Source organism: Tenrec ecaudatus, chromosome 3 (assembly GCF_050624435.1).
Source record: "Tenrec ecaudatus isolate mTenEca1 chromosome 3, mTenEca1.hap1, whole genome shotgun sequence".
In the NCBI taxonomy this organism is placed as follows: domain Eukaryota; kingdom Metazoa; phylum Chordata; class Mammalia; order Afrosoricida; family Tenrecidae; genus Tenrec; species Tenrec ecaudatus.
In genome coordinates this window covers 106,486,304-106,511,588 of record NC_134532.1, presented here as the reverse complement: position 1 = coordinate 106,511,588, position 25,285 = coordinate 106,486,304, and the positions used below count along the sequence as shown (strand labels likewise).

Sequence of the window (25,285 nt, the reverse complement as noted above, 5' to 3'; positions counted from 1 at the left end):
TTTTCCTTTGCTCTCCTTTTTTCTTTCAATTCACCTTAATGTCTACTTCCTCAAAAATACTTTCCTTGATTCTACAACTATCACAGGTGCACCAATTTCTCACACTACTTCATTCTGGTAAGTATCCTTTTCTCCTCTATGGCTATGTGCGTCTCCTTTTCTGCATACCAGGATATACAGTTTTTTTGTGGGTACTGATCATATTTTTATTAATCTGTATGCTACCAGAGCATGCTTTCGACAAAACAAACAAACACACAAAAACCACCACAAAAGATCCACTTCTGTTATATTTTAGATAAAATGCTCTGCTTTGCTTTTTCTTCACCAGTGGTAGATATCATACATAACATCCCTCAATATTAAATGTTATGCTCCCAAAGGTACATAATCATATAGATTAAAAGCAGTTTATTTGCTCATGGCTAGAGCAGAGGCTTTAAAAATAGAACATTTTCATAGGAATAGGGAGACTGACCTCGGGGCCAAGTCAAATCCCACTTCAGGTAATTCACTCCTGTCTTCCTAAATCCCTCTTCTATTTCTTCTGAATAATGCTGCCGACTCTATTCCCTGGTCTGAGAGGAAATCTAGTGTACTATGAAACAGCTGTACCACACCACACCACACAGGGGGCAGGCCTTACAGGCGTGGACCAGGAATCGCTCTATATTCCTAGCCATTACCCCAGCAGGACTATAGAACACCATTAAATGGTGTCTTAAGATTCGCAAACAAAGGATGTTAAATATTACGACATTGTTGTTGTTAAGTGTTATCGAGTCACTTCCAACTCACAGCTCCCAGTCCTGTGCCATGCAGACAATTGCTGTTCTGTTTGAGTAGTGTGGAGAAGAGAACACATAGAGTAGAGGAGGAATTAGTCTCTCGAGGCTGATTGTAAATTTGACCTGTGTGTGTTCATTGAATATTTCTTATACTAGTGTTTCTAAATGTGAATGTATTCTGTTTGTGTAACTTTAAAGTCCCCGGCCTAAAATCATTAATTGTCTAAAGTTTACATAGGCCAACTAATTGGGCCATTTTCTAACTCCACTGTTGTAAAGGATAGACTATGTCAGTGATCCTTTGTACATCTCTTTTCATGCTTTACCCTTTCAGGCCAACTCTATTGTATAATTGGCGAGTTACAGATATCATAAACATTAGCACTAGATGGAGAATAAAGAAATAAACAAACAGCAAGCACAGTGACCTCGAATCAATTAAAACTCATAATGGCCCTATAGAGCAGAGTGGCCATTCCCTGTAAGGTTCCAAAGACTGAACATCTTCATGGAAGCAGACAGCCACATCTTTCTCCCGAGTTGCCATTGGTAGGCTCAAACTGCTGGCCTTTGGTTGGGAGCCCAGCACTTTAACAACTGTGCCTCTGAAAACCAAACTCACTGCCATCAGAGCATTTCAATTCACAGCAGCCCGAGAGGACAGGGCAGAACTACACTCGTGGCTCTCTGACACTGTAACTCTGGACAGGAGTAGAGAGCCTCATTTGTCTTCCCAGGAGTCACTGCTGGTTTTGAACTGCGAGCTTGTGGTGAGCAGCTCAATGAACCACCACCACGAAGCCAGGACTCCTCAGGACTCCCAAGAAAGCTAATTCAGTCACCGGTTCTCTCTGTCAGTATGACATTATGTGCTTATTTTTTTCTTTAAATAGACTTAAATAAGATTTTTAAAATTTAAATAAACTTTAAAATGTTAAATAAGTTAAATTTTGTTTTCCTTCTCTCTGATCATAGGAAAGGGGGGGGAGGGGGAATCATCGACCAAAGGAATGTTTTCTGCAAAAATACTTTCCAAATCACATGATTATTAGAGAAAAGCAGTTCTCAATCCCATTTGCAGGAGACAAATTGTTCTCCTTGACAGTTTGTTGTTTTTTTTTTCTCTGATTCAAATTAGAAAATAAAATAAGTAGTCTGAAATTAGTAGACCTAAATTCAGAGGAAAGGAATGAGCTTTAACTGTGAGGTGCTTGCTTGTTGCTTTCAGTCTGGAATTAGGATTTTTTCCAATCTGCTTCCTAACGACAACGCCAAGTTTGAGTTGCTGTATTGAAAGTCAGGAGAAAGTTATCTACCATCAAAGCCCCAACTTCAACTCCAAGAAATTTTACCATTAAAAACATATATGCATTGGCTGGGTGATGTAGCTCAGTGGTTAAAAACAAAACAAAACATATACACATTGAGTTAGACAACGATCTTTTGTTTCCCTTTAAACTATAAAGGATGGCGTAAAGTGAAGCCAGCCATATGAGGACACACAGATGTCTTAAAGCCCTCAAATCCTTTAAAAAACAAACAAAAAGTATGTATGATTGAGCCTAGAGAGGGTAAATGTTTACATAAAAATAGTCTCTCAACAATGGAAAGAGCCTTTGGGCTGGGTGCAGTGGTTATGGTTTGGCTGTGAATCATATGGTCAGTAGTTCAAAACCACCAGCAGCTCCATAAGAGAAAGACTGGACTTTTCACTGTCATGAACAGTTGAGTCTTAGAAACCCAGCATTGACCAGATGGCAGGGAGTTTTTGCAAACATGAAAGATTTTCCCATTATTCAAGGGACGTTGTTGCAAAGAATTACTATGGTTAACTGTGAGCCAAAAAACTGGGGGTTCTAGCCCAGCATCACCTGGGAAGCCCAGCATCACCTGGGTGCTGACTCAACGGCAACTGGTTTTTCTAGTTTTCAGTTTCCTACTACCAGTTTGTCCTAAAAGTTAAATCAGATCATAAATAATCCAATAGCCTCCTTTGGAACTTTGCCTTTAAAAAAAGCCATTATTGAGGATAGTGCATGCAAATCTTCCTGTGAAAAGTTCAGATCCCTACATGTGCACGCAATCATCATAAGATGACATATTTCTAATCTTTTATGTAGTCGGCTTCTAGCAACTATCTGTGAACAGCGCCTTGCGCTAGTCTAGGCACTGGGAATTCAGGCAGCGAGTAAGGTCAATGCCATTGTTAGAGACCTCCCTGACTTGGGGGTTTGGGAGTTGCAACAGTCATTAATGCAATATCGCAACTGCAGAGACTCTCTCCTTAGCACTTGTTTATAAATACAAAGAAGACTCCTTTGGGTACCTTCAAAATGCTGGTTGATTCGAATAATTACCCTGCTATCATGTGTTTTCCACTTAGTCACTCTTTTTATTTTGGTAATGCCTTAAAGCTAAATATATGTATGCATATATATATGAGCTTGATTATATATATATATATGAGGTTGATAAGAAACAACCTATTCTTTTATACGTTTCTTCCTAATTTTTAAATACTTTTATTGGGAGCTCTTACATCTCTTATCACAATTCATACATCCCTCCAACGTGTCATCAAGAAAGAAGAGCCACCAGTGGAGAGCACATGAGATCCCTACCCAAAGGGCCAGAGGCAGCAGAGGCACCCAGGCCCAACCACTGAGAAGATGACAGAGTAGAGGGGGCAATTCCACAACCCTGAGGCGGGGTGGGCATAGACCAAGGGACTGTGTGCTGAAATGCAGAGGGACCCAAGAGAGACGTGACTGAAAGCATAGTTGAGAAGAGGCATTGTGGGCAATAGAAATGTACCCTTACTGTTGTGGCTTCCCTCATAAACCCTCATGACCTTGGGGAGGGTGTGGAAAGTAACCTATTACTCTTATCAGTTGTTTATTCCTAATGTGCTGTAAATCCGACATGCAGTCTAATTTATTTCATTGGGAAAATCTGCTACAAAAGACCTTTTAATGATGCTAAAAGTTAAGAACTTTGGAGGACTAGGGTGCACCTGATCCAAACCTCAGTATTTTCAACTGCCTCATATACACATGAAAAGTGGCCAATAAATAAAGACTGAGGAAGAATTAACACCTTGGACTTAAAGTGTCCTATAATACAGAATATAGCATGGACTTCTGGGAATGAATAAGTAACAAGTCTTGGAAGAAGTATAGTCAGAATACTCCTGAGAAGTGAGGATGGTGAGACTTCCTCTTGCTTACTTAGGACAAGCTGTCATAAGGAACTAGGTCCTGGACAAAGAAATCTGGCTTCATAAAATAGAGGGTCAAAAGAAAAAAGAAGACCATCAACAAAATGGATTGGCCCCGTGGCTGCAACAAGGGGCTCGGACTTAACAACGATCGTGAGGATAGTGCAAGACCAGGTAGTGCTTTGTCCTCTTGTCCACAGAGTTACTACGGTGGGCATCGACTCAACAGTATCTAACCACCACTCCCAGCACCAACTACTTTGTACCTTTCAACAGACCTTGCCCCACTCACTGATTCCCTGAAGAAAAAAAGCAAGTCCATTCCTCTTCAGCAGTTTTTTGCATGTTTTCACCAAACTTTAAACATAAGGAACCAATCATTTGGGGTTAGATAATGTTTCTTATCTACTTTAAAGTTCACTACTGGAACTTTGCATTTCCCTTGTTTCTCCACAAATAATATTAATAATATCCTATTAATTTGTTCTCTATTTATTTCTAAGGTCAAAGCTGGTTATTTAGACATCAGCTCCTCTAAGAAATCTATCTTTCACAGCCAACAGCTTAACCTACGCAGTGGCATCACTCAGGGCATGCAGGGGTTGTGGACCCTACCAGGTGGCACTCTCAGGGGGGGGTGAACACCTATAAAATTGGGGCACTGTTTCAACAGAAATGCTTTACTTTCTGAAAAATATCCCTGTGGTTATAACAGCAGCAATTTTTTTCTAAGCCGAGCTTACATGTATCAATATACCTACAGGACTAAAACTCTGTATAATTTAGTTTTTAAGACACAAATTATCATCATTACCCAATTATAATTCTACTTTGAATCACATAGCTTCATCTGCACATATTGTAAGTATGTACTGCCATTTTCATTGTTGCTAATAATTTCATAAAAAGTTGTCACAATTGATGTTATGTATGGATTGTGGTAAGAGTTGTATGAGCCCCAATAAAATGATTTTTTTTAAAGTTGCAGAATTTGTCAAAAATTTCTGTTGTTTCAGCTAAGATATTGTGTAAATCCTATTTGTGAGCCTATATTAATAACTATTTTGGGAATAAGCAGCAATTACAGGAAAGAGAGAAAAGTCAGAAAGACTTCCTTCTCAGTTACAATAATATGGTAAATGAATGTAGATTTTATCAAACAGTTTTGGTTTTAGTATTTATATATAATTATAAAAAATTACAATTAAGCAATTTACACACACTCACACATATATATATATCTCCTATTATTCCATAACGAGGAGCTCGGTTGGCACAGATTTTACACTGGACTGCTAACTTCAGGGTTAGCAGTTTGAAAACACCAGCCCACTCCCCAATAGAAAGATAAGGGAGCTTTCTATCACTGTACAGATTTACAGTCACAGAAATCCACAGAGGCAATTCTACTTTGTCCTGTAGGTTAGAATCAACTTGGTAGCAGCGAGTTTGTCTGTTTTGCCGTTCCATGATTACTATTCCGTACGTATTGGTACTCTGGTACAAGAGGAAGTCTATGAGTGGTGGCAGTAGGGAGGAGAGGCGCATGACACCAGGAATTGCCCTAGCTCTAGCACTAACCCTAGTTTCTCAGTAGCCACTACACACGCCCACTGTGACATTTAACCAACCTGCATGGTAATTTCCTTGCTGCCACATTTGTTTCACCCGAAGGAGAACTTAATCTTTGTACCCTAGCTTATCCAGAACCTAGCAGATATGTGATTAAGTATTTGATAAATAAACACTGAAACTTAGAATCACCTTCCTCCAAATTCTGTTTAACGACTACACTTAAATGCCACCAGTGGAAATGTACAAAACATACAAGAAACAATTTAGCAACACTTATCAAGAAACTTGAAAATATTCAACTCTTTAAAAAATATATATGGGGGGACTGGGGAGGAAGGGGGAAAATGAGGTACTGATATCAGGGGCTCAAGTGGAAGGCAAATGTTTTGAGAATGATGATGGCAACAAATGTACAAATTTGCTTGACACACAATGGATGTATATATGGATTGTGTAAGAGTTGTACGAGCCCCCAATAAAATGATTTAAGAAAATTAAATATATATATATATATTTCCTAAGAAAATAATGAGAAAAATGAAAGTTTCATAAAGTACTTTCTTTTATGCCAGTCATTTCAAAACGATGTATGTGCCCGGGTAGTACAATAGGCTCTACCTGGAGCTGCTAACTTCAAGGGCAGTGAATAAATAAATATATATATATATATATATATATATATATATATATATATATATATATACATCCACACATCGATATATACATAAAAAGAGGCTTCAAAAAGTTCATGGAGAGGGGGAATTACAAGATAATGGACATACACATATACATACACATAAAGTTGTATATTTTGGACATGTTATCAGGAAAGACCAGTCCCTCGAAAAAGACATCATGCTTGGCAAGTACACGGACAATAAAAAATAGAATTGACACAGAGGCTGCATGGATGGGCTGAAGCATCAGAAGTGTGGGGATGGTGTAAGATTAGATAGTGCTTTGTTCTGTTATACATAGAGGTGCTATGATGGGGAAGAATTTTGACAGCACCTAACAACAACAACATATATATATATATATTTAATAATAAAGTGATTATGACTAAGTGTGTTCAAGCCATTCAATGAAGTAAAGTTCAGCTATTAAGAATTCCTGGGAAAGATTGTATAACATTTTTAAAAAGTTAGCTACATATTAATATATTTTAGTCTAGAATTCTCATAAAGAATTAAAAAAAGAAATGTGGCAAAAATGTGAACAGTTATTAGGATAACTGAACTATGAAAATATCTCTTTACAGGTCATTATGACTTATTGTACTATACAATTATTTAAACTTTATTAAATTTATTAAAATTAAATATCAATGAAGTGTGCCCAAATGGTACCATTCTCCTGTGTCTACCAAATAATGCATGTATAATCTTCAATATTAAAACACAATGTGTTTTATTAAAACAATACAAGATTCACCGTGGAAAATTTTCTATAAAATGATAAAAATGTCTGCTCAAACTAATTTTTCAAATAACTTTGGAATATTTTTATTGGAATGTTTTTATAAAAATACTAAGAATATTTTATATACACACACTTAAAGCTATGAATTATGCAACCACAGCTATCCTGCAACAATCAGTCCAGTAAAGGTCCCTTCAGAAAGAAATACAGATGTGTTTTGCAACACACATCCACTCTTTGAAGTGTCTCTCGATACTGAAACAAATATACTTTACAGTTCTTGTTACCAAGTTTCTGAATTGCCAGACACAGCAGTTTTAAAAGCTGGCCTCTCATCGCCTTCACAAAAATATCAAATATCTCTACAAGCAAATATTGCCCCCAAATCTGTATCACTCACCCTGCCATCTGTCATTCCTGACTTATAATGATCCTATAATACGGAAAAGAATCACCCCTTTGAGCTTCCAAACCTGTAAATAAATCTTTACAGGAAAGAAGGCCTCATGTCTTTCATGGAGTGTCTGGTGGCGTTTTGAGCCAGATCTTGTAGTTTAGCAGCTCCAGGAATAGTCCATTTGCACTATGAGGGTGAAAGTCAGTGCAGTAGCATAAAGTGCTTCTAAAAAATGAAACTACATTGAAAGATGTATGAATCAAATGGAAACCTAATTTGCTGTGTAACCTTCCACCAAAAAAGAAAAAAAAGACCTTTAGTAAAACATCATTTAAAGAAAAACATAAATGAAAAAGGAAGCATCTCTGGAAAATAGATTAAGCATTTTTTATCTAAAATATTAAAAAAATAATGATAATATATGTTTGACATTACTAAAGTAGTGCTGATGGAACACCGACCATTTAAATGTTACCCCTTCCAAAAAAAGTTAACCCCTCATTAATAAACCACTTTATTATACATGGTCCAAATGGCTCAAAAACTTTATATAAATTGCACAACTTTATAAATTATATCATCAATAGTATGAAAGCAAAGACAGTGAGATTTACTAAAATAATGAAAGGTTCATCACGGATAAGTTGCCACAAAATGGTGACAAATCAGTGCACACTAGTTTTCCAAATCATTTTGCCACTATGATTTCTGTATGTAAGCCATGACTACAGAAAATCAACAATCATTTTCAACAGGGCAGAATTCGCCATCAAGGAGCTGTTGCAATACTCCATGAATTAGAATTCAACATTAGGGAGCAGTTATCACATTCAATCTCACTTTCCAACTCAGCTCAATTTTCACTTATTTTACCTGTCCCATCACTCTCTTTGCAGTATGTGTCTATTTGCAGAGACAGAAATTAGTGGCTTATATTCACTTGTTGATACACTCAACAAATATTTATGAGTATTTACAATATCGTAGTGACTGTGCCAAGCACAGATTCAAAGATAAATTATGTCCATAAAGTGCTTGGAGGCTACATGTACCAGAGTGAAAAAGAAAGAAAAAGGTGTTGCTACAAAATCACAGAAACCTTCATTAAACCAAAATATCAAAACGGGAAGCTACTGCTATTCCACATTATCTTCCACGTGGGTCTACACACATCCAAAGGCCGTGTCTCTATCTCTCGGACGCCTCCTTGGAGAATTCTGTGTTCGTGAATCTCCTCCACCCACGTCTAAAAGACCATTTGAGTGTCCTTGAGGGGCTCAAATGGTCTTCCTCTTAAGTGTTCTTTTGTGTTTGGAAACAAAAAATCAGAAGGGACAAGTTCAGGGCTACAGGGTGCCTGTGGGGTGAAGTTTCCCAGGAAATTCTCGCAGGACCGCACTGCCTACACTGGAAGAAGAGCAGGTACATTGTTGAATCTGGGGTGGTGGTGGGTGGTACATCCACCCTCGCAGTACAGTCCTGACCTTTTCCTCATCACCGTAGTTTTGAAGGTTATTAAAATGTCTTCCTAAGGGCCCATGAAGGAAATCTATTATGGAATCCCTAGGAGGAGTTGCTATAACCTTCAGAGCCTTGAATTAAGCTGGTTTAGCAGATCTTCTCAGAAATCCGTTTTCCTTCCATCTTTTCTTGAAGACACCCTCAAGAGAGTAAAAGAGAAACGCCGATGGTATTGTGGGTTGTGCGCTAAATGCCAGGACACCAGCGGCTCCTTCTGAGAAAAAATAGACTCTCTGCTCCCGTACAGATTCATAGCGCTGCTGAGTCCTAATGCACTCAATAGTACTGAGTTTGGTTTGGGGCTTTTGTTTTTTTAAAGAGAGAACTTATCTGCAGGCATCCAGAGACAGGTTTAAACATGTTTTGTTTGGACAACTACCACGTATGTATGAAGTGTAACCTGAATGGCAGTACTCTTGACTTACCCTGGCATGACTGAAATACAAACTGAGAATTCTGATAAACACCAGCCCAGCCCCTCAAGTGGAGTCAGTTGCACTTCATGGCACCATACGGGTAACTGAAGATTGAAGGGAGGATTTCAATAGGACTGACTATTCTCCTTCTATCTGGGGAGGCTAGCTCGGATCTGTGCTCCTCCCTCTGAACGAATGGCTTACTTGGCTTGAACCACCACTTCCCCCTTCAACACAGGGCTCACTTATCATTCAACACCTAACCTCATTGATAACTTTCTTTGGGAATTCTACTCCAGAGTGAACATCTGCCTGCTGTCTCAAGTCCTGGGCATACTTCTATTACAGCCCTCACATCCTATACTGGGTCTCCTGGCTGTCACCCACACTAACAGACCAGGAAATGCTCGAAGACAGAAATTACCTTCCCCTACATCCCCAGAACTTCGGAGAATGCCCCAGCACAGTGCGGGCTAAAAGGTCTAATGGTGATCGGAATAAATGAATAGGCAAATGTACTCTGGAAAACCTGTTTGGGAAGCTATTTAACATGCTTCCAGCAAGAACAGAGAGCTGTATTAGGAAAACGAGAAAAGAGGAAGACATCTAAAGGTGTTGAGATGCAGTAGGGAAAGGAGGAAACTGAATGGGGCTTGAAAGCCTAGGAAAAGGATGGCACCATTCACAGAAGGACAAAGTTCATGCGTCCAGGGAGCATGGAGAACTGAGGCTACAGTAATGAAAATATCTCAACAAAAATGCACATGGTCCAGAATACACTCCCTAATCTCTCATGAGTATTTCCTCACCAAAACACAATTTTAAACTTCGATACTAATATCTTATACTAATGCATAAAAAGTTCAACTCTTGAATGTCCTTAGAAGACAAAATTTTGAAAACTCCCACTTATATTTAGATGTGAAGATACTACCATTGAATTGGGAGCCCTGGTGGTGCAGTGGTTATAATTTGGGTTGCTAACTGCAAGGTCAAAGACGAGGCTTTCTACTCCTGTAAAGAGTTAAGAGTCTCGGGAACTCACGGGGGCAGGTTTACCCTGTCCTGTAGGGTTGCTCTCTATAAGTCAGCATCAACTCTGTGACAGTGAGTTTTTTAGTTTGTCTATTGAATGATGGAAAACTGATGGCATAGTTGGTCACGTGTTGGACTGCTAACCAAAGGTCGGTGGTTCTAACCCACCCTCTAGAGATATACAGACTCAGAAATCCTAGGAAGCAGTTTACTCTGTCCTATGGAGTCAATGTCAACTACTAATCCAGAAGACCCTGGTAACTCAGAAGGCCCAGAGACCTAATTCCCAAACCTCAGACTTTAAAAACACTAGGGTATACAGTCTAATCTGACGCACATCAAGTCAGAATAACTCAATGGCAAATAGTTTTATTTTAGCTTACAATTTCGTGTAATTTAGTGCTGTTTTGTCTCTATATGTTTATTAATAAAAGTTCTTTAAAAAGACAAATTCTTTAAAAACAAAATTTCCTGTTACTAAAAAAATTCAAACAATTTAAACTGCCCTAGACTCCAAAAGAAAGTGTGAAACTATGTGAAAATTAATGCAATTTAATATATGCATTTATACACAACACAGAATATGGCAAAATATAGTTCACCTAGGTAATGAGTACCTAGATTTTTCCACTGGTAAACTACTACTAGGCCATGTGATCAAAATACTTAGGGTAGCAAAGAATTTAAAAAGAGGTTTATCTCCTAAAATAACTAGATAAGAATAGTCACTAATTCTTTAAAAAAGACAGGGAATGGGATCAGCCAGGAGCACACAGGTGTATTTGTTTACTCTTTTCCATTAATATATATATATATATATATATATATTCCATATTTATAGAATGTTTTTTAATGCATAGGCAATATAAGTTTTTTAACTACGGAAACTAAGGTAGAGCAATTAACTATTCATAAATATTATATTCCAACAATGCTATCTGTATACTTCTATGTGCCTAAGATGTATTTTTCCAACAAATGCATAAATTAAAAATTCTGTATTTTTCTTTCAATTGTCACATTTTCATATGGACTTAATACATAGAACAGCGTTGCCCAAGGAAAAAGAACAAAACAACACACATTTGTCTTGCATAGCCAACAAGATAGGGCAGACGGCTAGAATGGTGTTCAGCACAGGTTGCTCTGGGCTTCAGTTGCAAAGGTGAGTTATTCCTTGCAGTTAAAGTCAATCATTTAGAAGTAGCCCGAGGAAGTCCCTACATGGACAGATAATCCCAATCATTTATTAATGGAGATGGAGCACTGTATCAGTTCCAAAATAAATTTCCCTACCACCTATTAAGATTTTTACTGTGCGTATCTTTCCACAAGAGTAGGAAGGGCTACATGGAATTTCAATTCGATCTTTATGTAACTAGAAATTAAAACAGTGTTTTCTCCCACATGGGAGCTCTAAAGGCATTTCCCAAAGAAATAATCAATTACACACACAAATGTATATGAGTGTCTTCTTTATAAAGGACACTGACGTTTAGAGGAGCATTCAGTCAAGTGCATATAGATAAGATAGATTCCCTCAAATAGCAATCACTGGACTATGTCAGGGTGAAAATCAAGGCTAGAGCCGGAGACGACTGGGCTGACCTCTACTACTTACTAATTTTGAGTCTGCATACAGAACCTTTGGTTTCTTCTTTTCTAAACAGAAATATTCCTGTTTATCTAAGTGGCTGCAGTGTAAATTAAATAAAATATAACAATATGTTTCATAAGTACTCACATACACCTGTCATTTAGAAGCTCAAGCTCATGCCATGCAGTCAATTCTGACTCACAGTGGCCCTGTAGGACAGGGTGCAACTGCCCCTGTGGGCTTCCAAGACTGCAACTCATGTCTGGTGTAGAAAGCCACATCACTCTCCTTCAGGGTGGCTGGTGGGTCCCACATGCTGACCTTGGGGTTAACAGCCCAGCACCTAATCCACTACACCACCAGGTCTCCTAGAACCTAGCCACAGGTGTCTCTCAAAGGCTGAACGGTCTATTGCCAAAACGTCTCAGACGTGAAAATGCTATGGATATAAGGAGGCCGAACTGAAGCAAATAGGTTCATTTAACGAAAAAACAGATGCCCTTCTGTGACTTTGTGCAACTTCGAATGACAGTCAAGGTATATGAAAACTATAAACTAATAAACAAAAAGTGAAACTATTCTCTCGCCTTCCAAACCTACTAGTCTTTCCTTTCTCTCTTCCACACCAAGCCAACTTCCCAGTCTCAGTATGACACAAGCTAAAGAAGGTGCATGAACATAGAAGGTCTATGAATTCACCTGAAGATGTACACTGTTGTATCTGTTTTCAATTATCTTAAAATTTTTTCATCCAAATTACTTATACTTTATTGAAAATTATTTTATTCTCAAAAGAACTTTAAATTGACAGCCATAACAAACTGATCACATGTATATATGTATGTGTGTGTATGTGTATATATATTTATTATAAAGACTAGTCAAATTACTTTGAACATTTCCCCAATTGTTTAATTTTGATAAAAAATGGTGGGGGGGGGTACTTGAACTCCTTCTGTCTTATAGTATAAAAATTGTTTAATCCATATGCCATGAAAGTTTTCTTTCATCTCCTTAGGAAATTCTTGAAAATCGCAGCATTATTTTTCATTCTACAACACCATTTGCATTCTCTCATGTCAATTTATATAAATGGCCTTCTTTTTACCAAACACTTTACCGATTATAATAATTCAGAACTTACATTGGATAAGGTCATATTATGTGAGTGTTTTTAATAATCTATAAAATGGTATCAAATACAAATTACTATTAAAATACATTATACTTTAGAGTAAAATATGGCTAATACTTCATTTGATATATTGCAGAGTAATATCCCAAATGATACTATTATAGTATACATTAAGTGCTTGAAGACCACCTCTTATATAAACAATCACTAATTGACTGCCAATGACTTACACACACACTCTACATACTATACTCCAGAGCAGTGGTTCTCAACTTTCCTAATGCCTCGACCCTTTAATACAGTTTCTCATGTTGTGGTGACCCCTAACCATAAAATTATTTTCGTTGCCACTTCATAACTGCAATTTTGCTACTGCTATGAATCTGGTGACCACTTTGAAAGGGTCATTTGACGCCCCCAAAGGGGTCCCACTCCACAGGTTGAGAACCGCTGCTCTAAACAGAAAGGGAAAAATTCTTACAAACATTGCCAGCACAGCTCTTGAGATACCAAGAGTCAGCCTCACGATCAGCCCAAGGAAAAGACTTAAAAATTTAATGAAAGGTTTTCTAGTTGACAAATTAAATAGCCAATATAATCCCAGAAGACATTTTACCGTAGGCAATAATGATTACTAATATTTAAAGAACTACTAAAGGGTCACTGTCTATCAAACTGCGGTTTTTGTTTCAGGTTGTTTCAATATCAAAATGGACATGAAAATATTAATCTCAATAAATAAATAATCAAGATTCTCAGAGTTTTCAATCCCTATCATTAGGGGAACCTTGTCACAAATCATATGACCAATCAGGTAGGGGTTGACTTTAGTTATTAACATCACAGGGAGGTTCCTGGTGACCACGCTGCTGCTTAAGGGCTGCCTATGTAATGATGGTGGAATACAGAAAGGATTTTTGTTGTTTCCTGGAAATCTAGAAATAAAGTTTTATCCCCTAACTAGTCTTTCGCATGCACAAAAAAACCCTGCAAATGTCTGTTAGCAAGGACAGTGTAAGAATGTAAATTACAATTGCACAAAATGGCCACTACACAGGGTTCCTTTGGGAGCCAATAAGTGAAGAATTTTGAGAGGTTCCACATAGAAAAATAAAAATGATCAACTCTTTTTCCATCAAAACATTATTCAAGAAACTTTCAAAACCAATTGATTAACTTCCTGAATTAGTTCCAAATTACCAAACCAATGATCCATAACCAGAGGAACTTTATTCATCTATAGAGGCTCAGTTTTATTTCTTAATCAAGGCAAATAACCAATGAGGATTAAAAATTACAAATATTTCTTCAGTGCTTGGACTGTCAAAAAGAATAAGTAAAAAGAATCAGGAAATCTTCTGATGTTCCAAGTATGACATAAAAGACTATTTTGGAACATATATGCAATATTCAGATTTTACAGCTGACAACTAATTTTGTATAGATGGGTCATGTTATTTTGTAAAGCTATACTTCACGTTTTGTGATTATCACAAATTTTGGAATTAACAAACGTAATAAAAATCAAATAATACTGAAGTAATTTAATTGTATTACAGATGAAATTTTATGGAAACATATCATGAAGCCCCTCTATAACTTTAACAGTAGAGTACAAATAAAATACATTTGTAGTAACATGTGTTATTTCCATCTTATATTACATATTGCTTTATTTATAAAAACAGTGACTTGTGGCATATGATATTCTACATGACAAGAGATTTCTAAGGAATAAGATATAAACTGGCAGATGGAAGCAAAAAAGTTATCACAACCATATAAAATATTTTAGCACCCGCAGGACTACAGATGTAATTATATGTACTATTTGTAAAACTATCCATCACCATTGTTATCAGTCCACTTGATCATGACCTTCTATCCCTACCTCTCAAGGACCTTACATAATCACATAAATTTACTTTGGAAGCATGTCAAAACAGACATAATACCAAAACAACAGAGAAATTTGCAATGTTAAGGACTAGACTAATTGCTTGGGGTTAAAATGATGCAATTTCTAATTGTCTTGATGAATATGATGATACAATTCTATTATTAATGAGTCACCATTTAGTGAGCTTGTCCTCTATTTTTATCTAACAGAAAATCACTTTTCAGAAGATGAAAATTACATATAATCCCAGATATACTACTTAAAAGAAACAAATGACATAGGATGAATGTATTCATCTACCTGCTTTTAGGTTGCACAAGAAATGCTCTTGCTTGCACATATTAGCATACAAAAAAGAAAAAAAATCTTCAGTAGACCTTAAGCTTCCTAAATACAGTGTGACTAATAGCTGAGAGGAAATGCAACTGGAACAGTTTGGTGGAAATCCACTCAAATCCAGCCATGGGGGAAATGTCTGTATGACACTATACTTGGATATGCAAATTCATGCAGGAAGATAGCCAAATATTTAGTAGTTCCCTCATGGTTTCCTATTTATTGAGAATAGCCTTTTCTTTTTCAGTTTTAATGTTACATCTAAGAACATTATTTGAGTTGGCGGAGCCCTCATGGCATTGTCGGGTAACCGCTGGACCACTAATATGTAAGGTCGGTGGTCCAAACCCACCAGCTGCTCTGTGACAGAAAAGAGGTTCTTTGCTCCTGTAAAGATTTATAAATGCAGAAACCCACACAGAGTCTATGAACTGGAAATCATGTGATGGCAGTGGCAGTCATTTGAATTTGAGTTGTCTTTAAAACAAATAGGCTCAATCTTTGGCTTTACAATTGCATCACATTTCAGATAATCAAAGAAACCAAAATATTATATGTTTCACAGAAATTTCCATATGAAGTAAAAAATTGGCATCTTAAAACAAATAAGCATGAAATTTTGCACATCAGTGTATTTCCTTTTCAATATATTTCTTTCATAAGTTTTCCATAAAAAGTTTTTTATCACTGTACTCTGAGAATTTTTAAAGAATTATTTTAAAACATATGTTCTCAATAGATTCTCAGATGCAAGCTAGGTACTTAAGTCTTTTGTAAATGATTTTATAACCACATTTGATCACAGTCTTTCTATACTGAGACCTTTCTATATCCTCAACATTGAATGTTAAATTTTGAAAGTTTGATCCATTTGCCTTTAAAAATCTATCCTTTGAGTAGAGAAACCAGGAGGGTAAGGGAAGGTGGAGGAGAAGCGGGGGAACGATCACAATGATCTACATATAATCCCCTCCCTGGGGGACGCACAACAGAAAAGTGGGTAAAGGGAGACATTGGACTGTGTAAGACATGGAAAAATAATAATAATTTATAAATTAACAAGGGCTCATGAGGGAGGGAGGGTGGAGGACGAACGGGAAAAAACAATGAGGAGTTGATACCAAGGGTTAAAGTAGAAGAAAATGCTTTGAGAATGATGATGGCAATAAATATACAAATGTGCTTGACACAATGGATGTATGTATGGATTGTGATAAGAGTTGTACGAGCCCCCAATAAAATGATCTATAAAAAAATCTATCATTTGAATTCAAATTAAACACATGCACAATCAAAGGTACAAATGCACTAAAACCAATTCTAATTGCTATGAGGATTTCAAATGAAGCTATTGAGTATTTTGAAATAAACATAATATTGTACAGGTGAACAGTAATAGTAGTAAAATTGACAAGATTTTGTAATTGAATAAATGCTTTATGAAATTCTTGGAATACTCCAAAGGCGCTACTGGACAGGAATCCCTCTTTCCTATTTTACTAATAAGAAGCCAAGACAGAAAAGATGAGTGACTGAACCAAGTTTACACACTACATAATGGGGCAAATATTCAAATCAGGTTCTCACAGATAAACTGAAGCTACCATTAGTTTTACAAGTTTTCCATTTCTTCCACATCGACAACCTCAATTGAGTCTAACAATAACCCTATTGGATAATAATAGCAGCTAATATTGATGGAATAAATATTATATGGCAGGATCTGTTCTACACTAAATGAACTCATTCATTCCTAACAATACTCTATAATAAAGGGTCCTATTACACCATCGTCACTACCATCAAGTCAATTTTCACTCGTAGCAACCCTCTAGAACAGGGCAGCAATGGATTTCTGAGACTGTAACTCTTTATGGGAACAGAAAGCCCTGTCTTTCTCCCCTGGAGCAGCTGGTGGTTTCAAACTGCTGACCTTCTAGTTAGCAGCTCGACCTGTAGCTACTACGTCATGACAGCTCATATTACTGTCCCATTGCACAGAAGGAAAAATTGAGGCTCGAAGAACACAGGTAGAGGTCCAATGTCACACAACTCACAGATAGAGAATTCAAACCAAGCATATGTGGCTCCAGCACCAACGATATCCTTACCACCACCTTCTTGGACAAGTTAATATTGAGAAGGCTGCATAGTCACACGGAAAGAATATTGCAAAGGAAGAACAACCACCCTGTTTTTTAACTCTTCATCCCAGCTACTTTTCCTACGTGCAGTCGGAATCCTTAGAAGCATGAAAACAGAAACCAGTTAGAAACCTCAGCCTAGCTGGTCCTTTGAGTGTGGGCCTGTGAAGAACACTGGCTGAGTGGAGGAGAAAAACAACAGCCCAGAGAAGAGTTTCAACTGAGTTCCTGGGAAAAAAATCCATAATTTTTCTATTCCATTTCCTCCCAGTCTCTTTGATGCCTTTTGCACATGACAGCAAAAAGTATATGAGAAGGGACAAATATGTTTGAGGTCTGCTATTATTTTTGTTGTTGCTAGAGTCCATCAAGTCAGTTCCAACTCACAGCAACCAACTAAACAAAACACTATCCAGTCCTCTTCCATTTCCAAATTGGTTATAACCACAGGGTCAACCTTCCACCTTGAGGGTCTTCTTCACTGACCGTCAACTTTACGAAGCATGACGTGCCGATAACATGACCAAAGTACATGAGATGAAATTTCACCAGACTTGGTTCTAAGGAGGTATTTCGGGCAGTATGCTCTTCTTCCAAGACAGATTTGGTCACTTTTCAGGCCCAAACCCCAAACTCACAGCCACCAAGTCAATTCTTGACTCATGGCAAACCTCTAGCCCCCTGTGCGTTTCCAAGACTGTAAGTCTTTACTGGAATAGACAGCTTCTTTTTTTTTTTTTCAGGTAGTCAATGGTGTGTTCAATATTCTTCATTAGCAACATAATTCAAAGATGTCAATTCTTCTTTGGTCTTCCTTGTTTATTAACCAGCATTCACATGCATAAAACTCAACTCACTGTCACTACCACTGAGTCAATTTTAACTTATAGTCACCCTATAGGACTGGGTAGAACTACCTCAGTGCGTTTCTGAGTCTGTAAGATTTCACAGTAGTAGAAAGCCTTATCTTTCTCCCAAGGAGCAGAAGGTGGTTCTGAACTGCTGACCTTTCAGTCATGAGCACTTTAGGCCTCAAAATGACTTCTTTGTTTTTGAAAGCTTTACAGTAGTAAAACGTTTTATAGATTTACTCAGTGCAATGTATCATTTCATTTCTTTCCTGCTGCTTCCATAGGGGTTGCTTATGGATCCAAGCAAAACGAAATCCTTGGTAATTGCAATCTTTATTTCCATTTATCAATCCAGTTGGGAATATTTCTGCTTTCTTTTTAACCTTCATCAGTAAGTGCTTCAATTCCTTTTCATTTTCAGCTCTCAGGGCTGTATTATCTCTATCTGCCTACCGCAAGCTATTGATGACTTCCTCCAATCTTCTCTTCCATGTAGGTCCGCTTCCTGAATTATTTGCTCAGCAAAGACTGAATACGGATGGTAAAAGGATATAACCCTGGCTCATGTCTTTCCTGATCAGTTCTTACTGAAGAAGTGCCTTTAGTCTATGCTCAGGTTCTGCCTGTGCGCAACAAACTGCTCTGCAATTCCCATTCTTCACAGCGTTATCCATAATCTACTGTGATCCACCTAGTCAAATGTCTTTGTATTGTCAATAAAACATAGGTAAACATCTTCCTGCTTTTAATCAAGATCCATCCTACATCAGCCATGTTATCCGTCATTCCATGTCCACGTATGACTCCGCTTGACTTTTTCACAGTTCCTTGTTGATGTACTACTACAACTGATTTCCAGTTGTCTTCAGCATAATTGTACTTATGAGTGACATTAATAAGAGTACTCTCTAATTGCTGCAATTGGTTGGATCATCTTTCTTTGGAATTGGTATAGGTGGTCATTCCAGTTCTGGTGTAAAGAATATGAATTTGGAAAAAGGAAGGTGACTCTAAATCATAGGAATTACTTTTAAATTTTCAAGGATTTGCATTTAAATTACTCATGACTGATTTGTTTTTAGAGAAAATTTAAAGACCCAGAAAAGTGTTGGAATGCCCTCTAAAGAATTGACGTCCCCCAGTCTTGTTAAAAGTACTAGCACAGGCAGAAGTAATACAAGCATGGAAACAATTTGACTGAAACTTTCATTTTCCTTCTCTTAAAAAAAAAACTAAACTAAAATGGCATTTGTACCTTAGCTACTCCTTGTTGAAGTCTATTCTTGTAGAATAGAGATCAAGAAAAGACCTAACTGAGGCTACAGTGAGTCTCAGTTCTCATAGCACGGTTCCTCAGTCATTGTACAATTTCCATAAATATCTTTCTCAGCATGATTTTAAAATCAGATTAAACGAAACCAAAATACCATCTAGAAGAATACACAGAATGGCTACCTAAATTCAAAGCAGAAGTTGAAGGAATTTGCAATATAGGAAAACTAGTCACGGCAGAGAACCAAAGAAGTACTTCTTAAAAACATGTAAAATAATGGTATCTGTCTTTTCATTACTTAAAATACGCTAGGCCACTAAGATGGGCTTTACACTAAGACACTTTGTTCATTTTCATCCTGTCAAACCGTAATTCTAATAGCAATACTGTGGACATGCGCCCACAGGACTGGGGATGCTGTTTGGCTGTGAGTATTTTCACATAAGTGTGGTAAGACAGAAAGATCCCCGTAAGGTCCCTCCAAGTTTGGGGTTTAGGTTTTTTTTCTGCTTATGTCAACAGCTATTTTATGACTATGAATTATCTCTGTGGCTACAAATTGCATGTGTAAAATGCATTACGAGAAGACTCAATGCAGACAAGTAAATAAAGGCCTGAAATGCACGCAAAAACACCAGAATCCATCTGAACTTCCTAGAATATAGCAACCGTAATTTACTGTTACTGTTAAATATGCCTTAGTGAATTAAGTTCAAGTGTAATTACAATGGAAATATATAACGATTCAACTGAGCTATGACCTATTTTCTTCTCTCAAAAGCAAAAGAGAATTATGACAATTGGGGAACTTCTATTTTCCATCCCAGAGTCCTTCTGAAAGTTATTTCACAGCATAACTGAAGGCAAAATGGGCTTAGTGACTTTTTTTTAGCTTTAAAGTATGATTAATAATGCTGTTGCTCATAGGACAGATAGACTTTTAATAACAATTTATTAATTAATAACAATTATATTTGTTCATTCACTTTAAAAGTGTACAAACCTAGAGTCATCCAAGAAGGAAAAAACCCCAATAAGTAAATGATACCTAAATCTACAATTCCATTATAACTACATGATACATTTACATACAACAGAACAATCAACAGGACAAGTAGAAAATTAACATATATGTGGTTGAAAATACCCACCCCTAGCAGAGAGCTTTTTGGTGTTGATAATTTTGGCAGCGTATTCTTGTCCAGAAGGGATTTTCATACATCTTCTCACCACAGAGAATGCCCCCCTGAAAACCAATAATGAAGGAGTGGAGTCATGAGTATAATCAGTTCTGATCCTCTCCCCATAGAGAAAAAATATCAACTATCTGAGCATTGCTACTGAGTTTAGTGCATGGTCAAATGTCAGTGCACTACAGTAAGTACCAAAAAATGAACAATTCTTCCTGGAAACCCCAACCGTCTTTCAATTGTTATTTAAGGGGAAGCCCACATAATTCATCAACAACATGACAGGCACTGTCAATTCTGACAGCTCCTGTTTGCACATGAAATCTGAAAACATTTTATAATTCACACTCACACAGTGCCAAATGCTCTGAGGTAACCCTGCAAAGAGCTGAGCTGAGCTGAGGAGGAGAGGCAACAAACACTCTGGTGCCTACTTGTTAGGTAGGAGGGGGAATAATGTGGCTCCAATTAAGTGATATGACGATTGATTAAAATATTAAGCTTTTGCAAATTTGGGTGACTGAACAAATCCTGGCAGGGTGATTTCTGTGTCTTCTTTTGGACTGGGGGAGGGGAGAGATTTGGATTAAGCTGCTCTTCCAACATATTCTCCATGTTTGTAACAACAGACAATACATACAGCTAGAGTTTTCACTACATTTCAATGTACACTTTCTTCAATTCAAATGTATATAATAAGCCAGCGCCCTTTCCTCATAGTGGAAAGTAGCCATAGAGAAATTGGTTCGCTGCTACATAAATCAACATCCAGGGCTGGGCCTTGAGGTCCCTTTACAGAGGACTCAGTAGGCTTCCTGCCCCCTTCCTGTACAGATCCAAGTAGTTATTGCAGTCTGGTGTAGGAGGCTGTTTTGCATAAAGCCAGGCTAGCCTTGGGAAGTGCTCTCAGGGTCTCCAGCGGGCTTTCCTGGAGCCCTTGGAATTAAATCCTCCTCTCAAATGCAAAGATGCACACGTAAATCCTGAGAAGGATGAAGGTATGCAAGCAATCTAGTGCAAAGACTAACAGTGGATATGGGGCAAGGAGCTGGGTTCCACTGGGTGGCCCCTTTCCTGGAGAGAACTACTAGATGCAAATAGACTACACCAAGTTGAACTTTCGGCATCAGTAAATATGGCACCTTCTGGGGCAGTGAGTTCTCATCCGCTCCTGGGTTGGCTAACCAACACGATCTATGTTGCATTTTACATGGATTCTTGTTTCCTCTACACACACACACACACACAGGAACATGCAAGCGTGCGCGTACGCACGCCCTCACACCACACACACTCCTCAGGATGACAGCTACAACTGCAGAGATCATAAATTCAGTCTTTCCTGAAACAGAGGGGGAAATAGGGGGTGGGGGTGCCAGGCCCTGGACTAGGAGAATGGGTCACTGTAGGGATGGGGTCTTTCCCTCCTCTGCCCTCGGCCCCTTCCTAAGGCAGCCAGAGCTGAAAAGCCAGGGGTTTCTTCCCTCCCCTTTGGTCCCCCAAACTCCTTCGCCCAATGGTGGAGGCCAGTGGGTAGGGGACAATGCCACCCGCCCTCTGCCAGAAAGGGGACACGAGATGCCGGGCAAAAGCGCTTACTTTCCGAGCTCCTCGAAGAGCTGGTACTCGTCGGTGAACCTGGTGCAGGTGGTGGTGGAAGCCATCCTGGGTCCTGGCGGCGCCCCTGGCTGGCAGTGTGCGGGAGGAGAGCGGGCGGACGTGCGGCTTCCCGGGACTGGCCCCGCAGTGCTGTCACCGAGGGCTGCGCTCACTTTTCTCGTCCGAAAGTAGCTCGCCCGGGAGGGAGTGCGCGCAGGGGCGGGGCGGGAGGGAAGATGACCCGAAAGGGTGGCGTGGGGTCTCTTCCCCAGGTCCGGCGATCCGAATCCTCCTCCAGGCCTCGCTTGCTTCCTTCTTCTCGGGGACGCCTTGGTCAAGCCCCTCTCCCCAACTGTGGAAGGGCAAGGGACTCAGTAAGAGGGGGGCCCCGAAAATGGAAGAAGCGCCTGGACGGGTAGAGGCGAGCAGTTGGGGAACGTTCCGCACGCGGCAGAGGAGGGGGCGCGGCGGAGGGAAGGGGACCCGCAGAGGCGGAGTGCCCAGGGGACCGAGGCCCGGAGCCTAGCCGGACCTCCGGAGCCCGACTGCGGCTGTCAGCGGGCGCGGGGCTCAGCCGGCCTCACCCCGCGGGGCAGCGGCGGCACAGGCGGACCCAAGCAGTCTCCGGCTCGCAAACGAGCAGCGCACGGCTCCGCGAGCGGTGGAGCCCGGCGAGAAGGCGCTCGCTCGCTAGCTCGCGCCGCGTCCGTTCGGCTCCGGCGAAAGCCGACTGGGCTGTCCCCGGGCCTCCGCCTCTTTCCCAGCGCCGCCTCCTCCCGCCCGGCCAGCCCTCCCGCGCGGGCGAAGCCCCCTCCCCGCCCGCCCCACACCCCCCTCTAGCGCTCCCAGCGCCGGCGCTCCGGGGCGCTCGCCCTCCCTCCCTCCCGCGGGACACGCGCGCACCCGCACCCTCTCGGGAGAGGCCAGGTGGGAGGAGGACAGTCGGGGGGCGGGGGGGCAGGCTTAGGTGAATGAGACGGGCTGGCACGATTAGCCTCTGAAAACCCTCAGGAAGGCTGCTGCCCCAACGGGGAGTGACGTCGTGGGAGGCTGTGGGGCAACTCCGGAGCCGTCGGGGCAGCGGGCGGACGGACATAGGTGTGCCAAGGACCCCCCAGCCTGCTGGGAGCGCTGAGCGCGGGGCGAGCGGGCTCGAGCTCCCTCCCCGGAGCGCAGTCCCCAGTGGGAGGGCGAGGGGCGCGGCCGCTACGCCGAGGCCGGATGTGGGCAGCTTCCACCGCAAGCTCCCGGCTCCCCTCAGCCAGCGGCCGGCCGCCCGCGGGGGTCCCACCCGACGGACGCCGCGCTCACCGCGCCGCCAGCTTGCCGGCGCCCGGCGCGAGTCTGTCTACTTCCTCGCCCGCAGCCCCGTTCGCGCGGGGCGACCCCGGCCCGCGCGCCACGTTCCGCGACGGGCGTGCCTGCGACCCTGCCAGCCTGCTAACAGGCCCGGCGGCTCGGACGCTGGCACTCCCCGAAGGCCCTGGCTTCAGGCATGTGTGAACCGTGTGAGTGCCGCGGCGCCGCCGCCCAGCCACACCTTCCCTTCGCTTGGGAGTAACTCCCCGCAACCTCAGTAAGTTCTGATAGTAAAGCGAGTTCTCGCGAGACTTGGCGCGCTCACGCGGGGAAGTAAAAGGGCTGGTGTCGGTCACGCGACCCGGCGGGGGATGACGTCACCGACTTCTCGCGAACACCTCTTGCGCGTTTCGCTTTGCAAAGCGTCCAGAGGACGAGTGTGCTTTGCTTGTTTGCGCTAAGCTCTGACCCAAGTGGTATCCGCGTGTGTGAGCTGAATAAATGGACCTCTGAAAAGCTGCTTAGTTTTAGTTGCGCGTCCCCCTGTATTTTCAGATCTGTCATTGTTCTAGCACATACGAGAAAAAACAGTTATGCATTACGTTTTCAAATAAATGCAATTATGGGTGATTACTTAAACAAAGCTTGGCCCTTCCTTCCCTCCCTGTGTCTTTAATATAAAGTATGTGGTTGCAGATTAGGGACAGACCACAATACACAATTTATGAGTAGTTTTTTAAATTGGTATCTCTTCAACACAGACGATAAAGATTTAGCAATTCTATTGCTAGTTTGCTCATTAGCATTCATCATGGCAACAAAATTTTACCTCTGGAAAGAAAGCAAAAGCTAACTTGCAGATACCTGAAACAGGTTGTCACTTGCTCCTTGGGGGCTACGAATTAATTACCTTGCCCATGGTCACACAATATATGTAGGTTCACCTGAGGAATGAATTCAACCAATATATGTCCTCACCTGAGGAATGAATTCTACCAATACTTATCTTACGAATGACTCAAAATGTTCATAATTTTGATGCTTCCTAAAACAAAATTGAAATATACATGTTTTTGTTTCCAAGACTTGCGGCCCTCAAGACTTAAAGGACTGCTAGTGTCTCACTGTTTATAGTTTATAATTTAACTGTTCATTTACTGTATTATCTGGCTATATATAATTTAATGGTTCATTTCTTGTGTTATATATCTATATATATAATTTTATATTTAATTTATATATAAATATGATTATATATATATAATTACTAGCAATCTGGTTTTGTCTATCTAGAGAACCCTGTCTAACACATTTTGGTACCAGGAGTACTTCTAGAGAATTAAAACCATAAATATGGTTTCTTAAATCATCTCTCCAACCTGATTAGTCTTAACAGCACTAATGCTAGTTCAACACCCCAAAGCACTGATGAGTGTGCTCCTCCTCATAATCCATGGTGTGAAGTAGCAAAGATAATGCCTAAAGCAGCACCACCGAAAGATGAGATGCTGCTTAAAGGAGAGGCTCTGAGTAATCGTATGTTTGATATTTTCCAGGACTTTTCTAAGGATGACGAGTAGAGGGAAGCTG

General features: G+C 40.1%; 1 protein-coding gene and 1 long non-coding RNA gene across 6 annotated transcripts in view; one reads left to right on the top strand and one right to left on the bottom strand.

The window, feature by feature from the left end:
• CAMK2D (calcium/calmodulin dependent protein kinase II delta) overlaps positions 1–22,757 on the bottom strand; it is a 305,138-nt gene extending 282,381 nt beyond the window's left edge. For 3 of the 4 annotated variants that reach the window (XM_075543888.1, XM_075543890.1, XM_075543889.1), the window contains exons 1-2: positions 22,397–22,748; positions 20,759–20,853 (exon numbers count right to left, since the gene is read on the bottom strand). In XM_075543888.1, coding sequence (XP_075400003.1) covers positions 20,759–20,853; positions 22,397–22,461 — 160 coding nt within the window. In that variant the 5' untranslated portion in view covers positions 22,462–22,748. Of the gene's footprint in view, positions 1–20,758; positions 20,854–22,396 lie in introns of all 4 variants that reach the window. The other variant, XM_075543891.1, reaches the window with a different exon arrangement.
• Positions 22,758–23,584: 827 nt separating this feature from the next.
• Positions 23,585–25,285, top strand: part of LOC142442690 (uncharacterized) — a 133,247-nt gene continuing 131,546 nt past the window's right edge. The window contains exon 1 of one of the 2 annotated variants that reach the window (XR_012783456.1): positions 23,585–23,972. This is a non-coding gene — a long non-coding RNA (uncharacterized LOC142442690). The remainder of the gene's footprint in view (positions 23,973–25,285) is intronic. The other variant, XR_012783457.1, reaches the window with a different exon arrangement.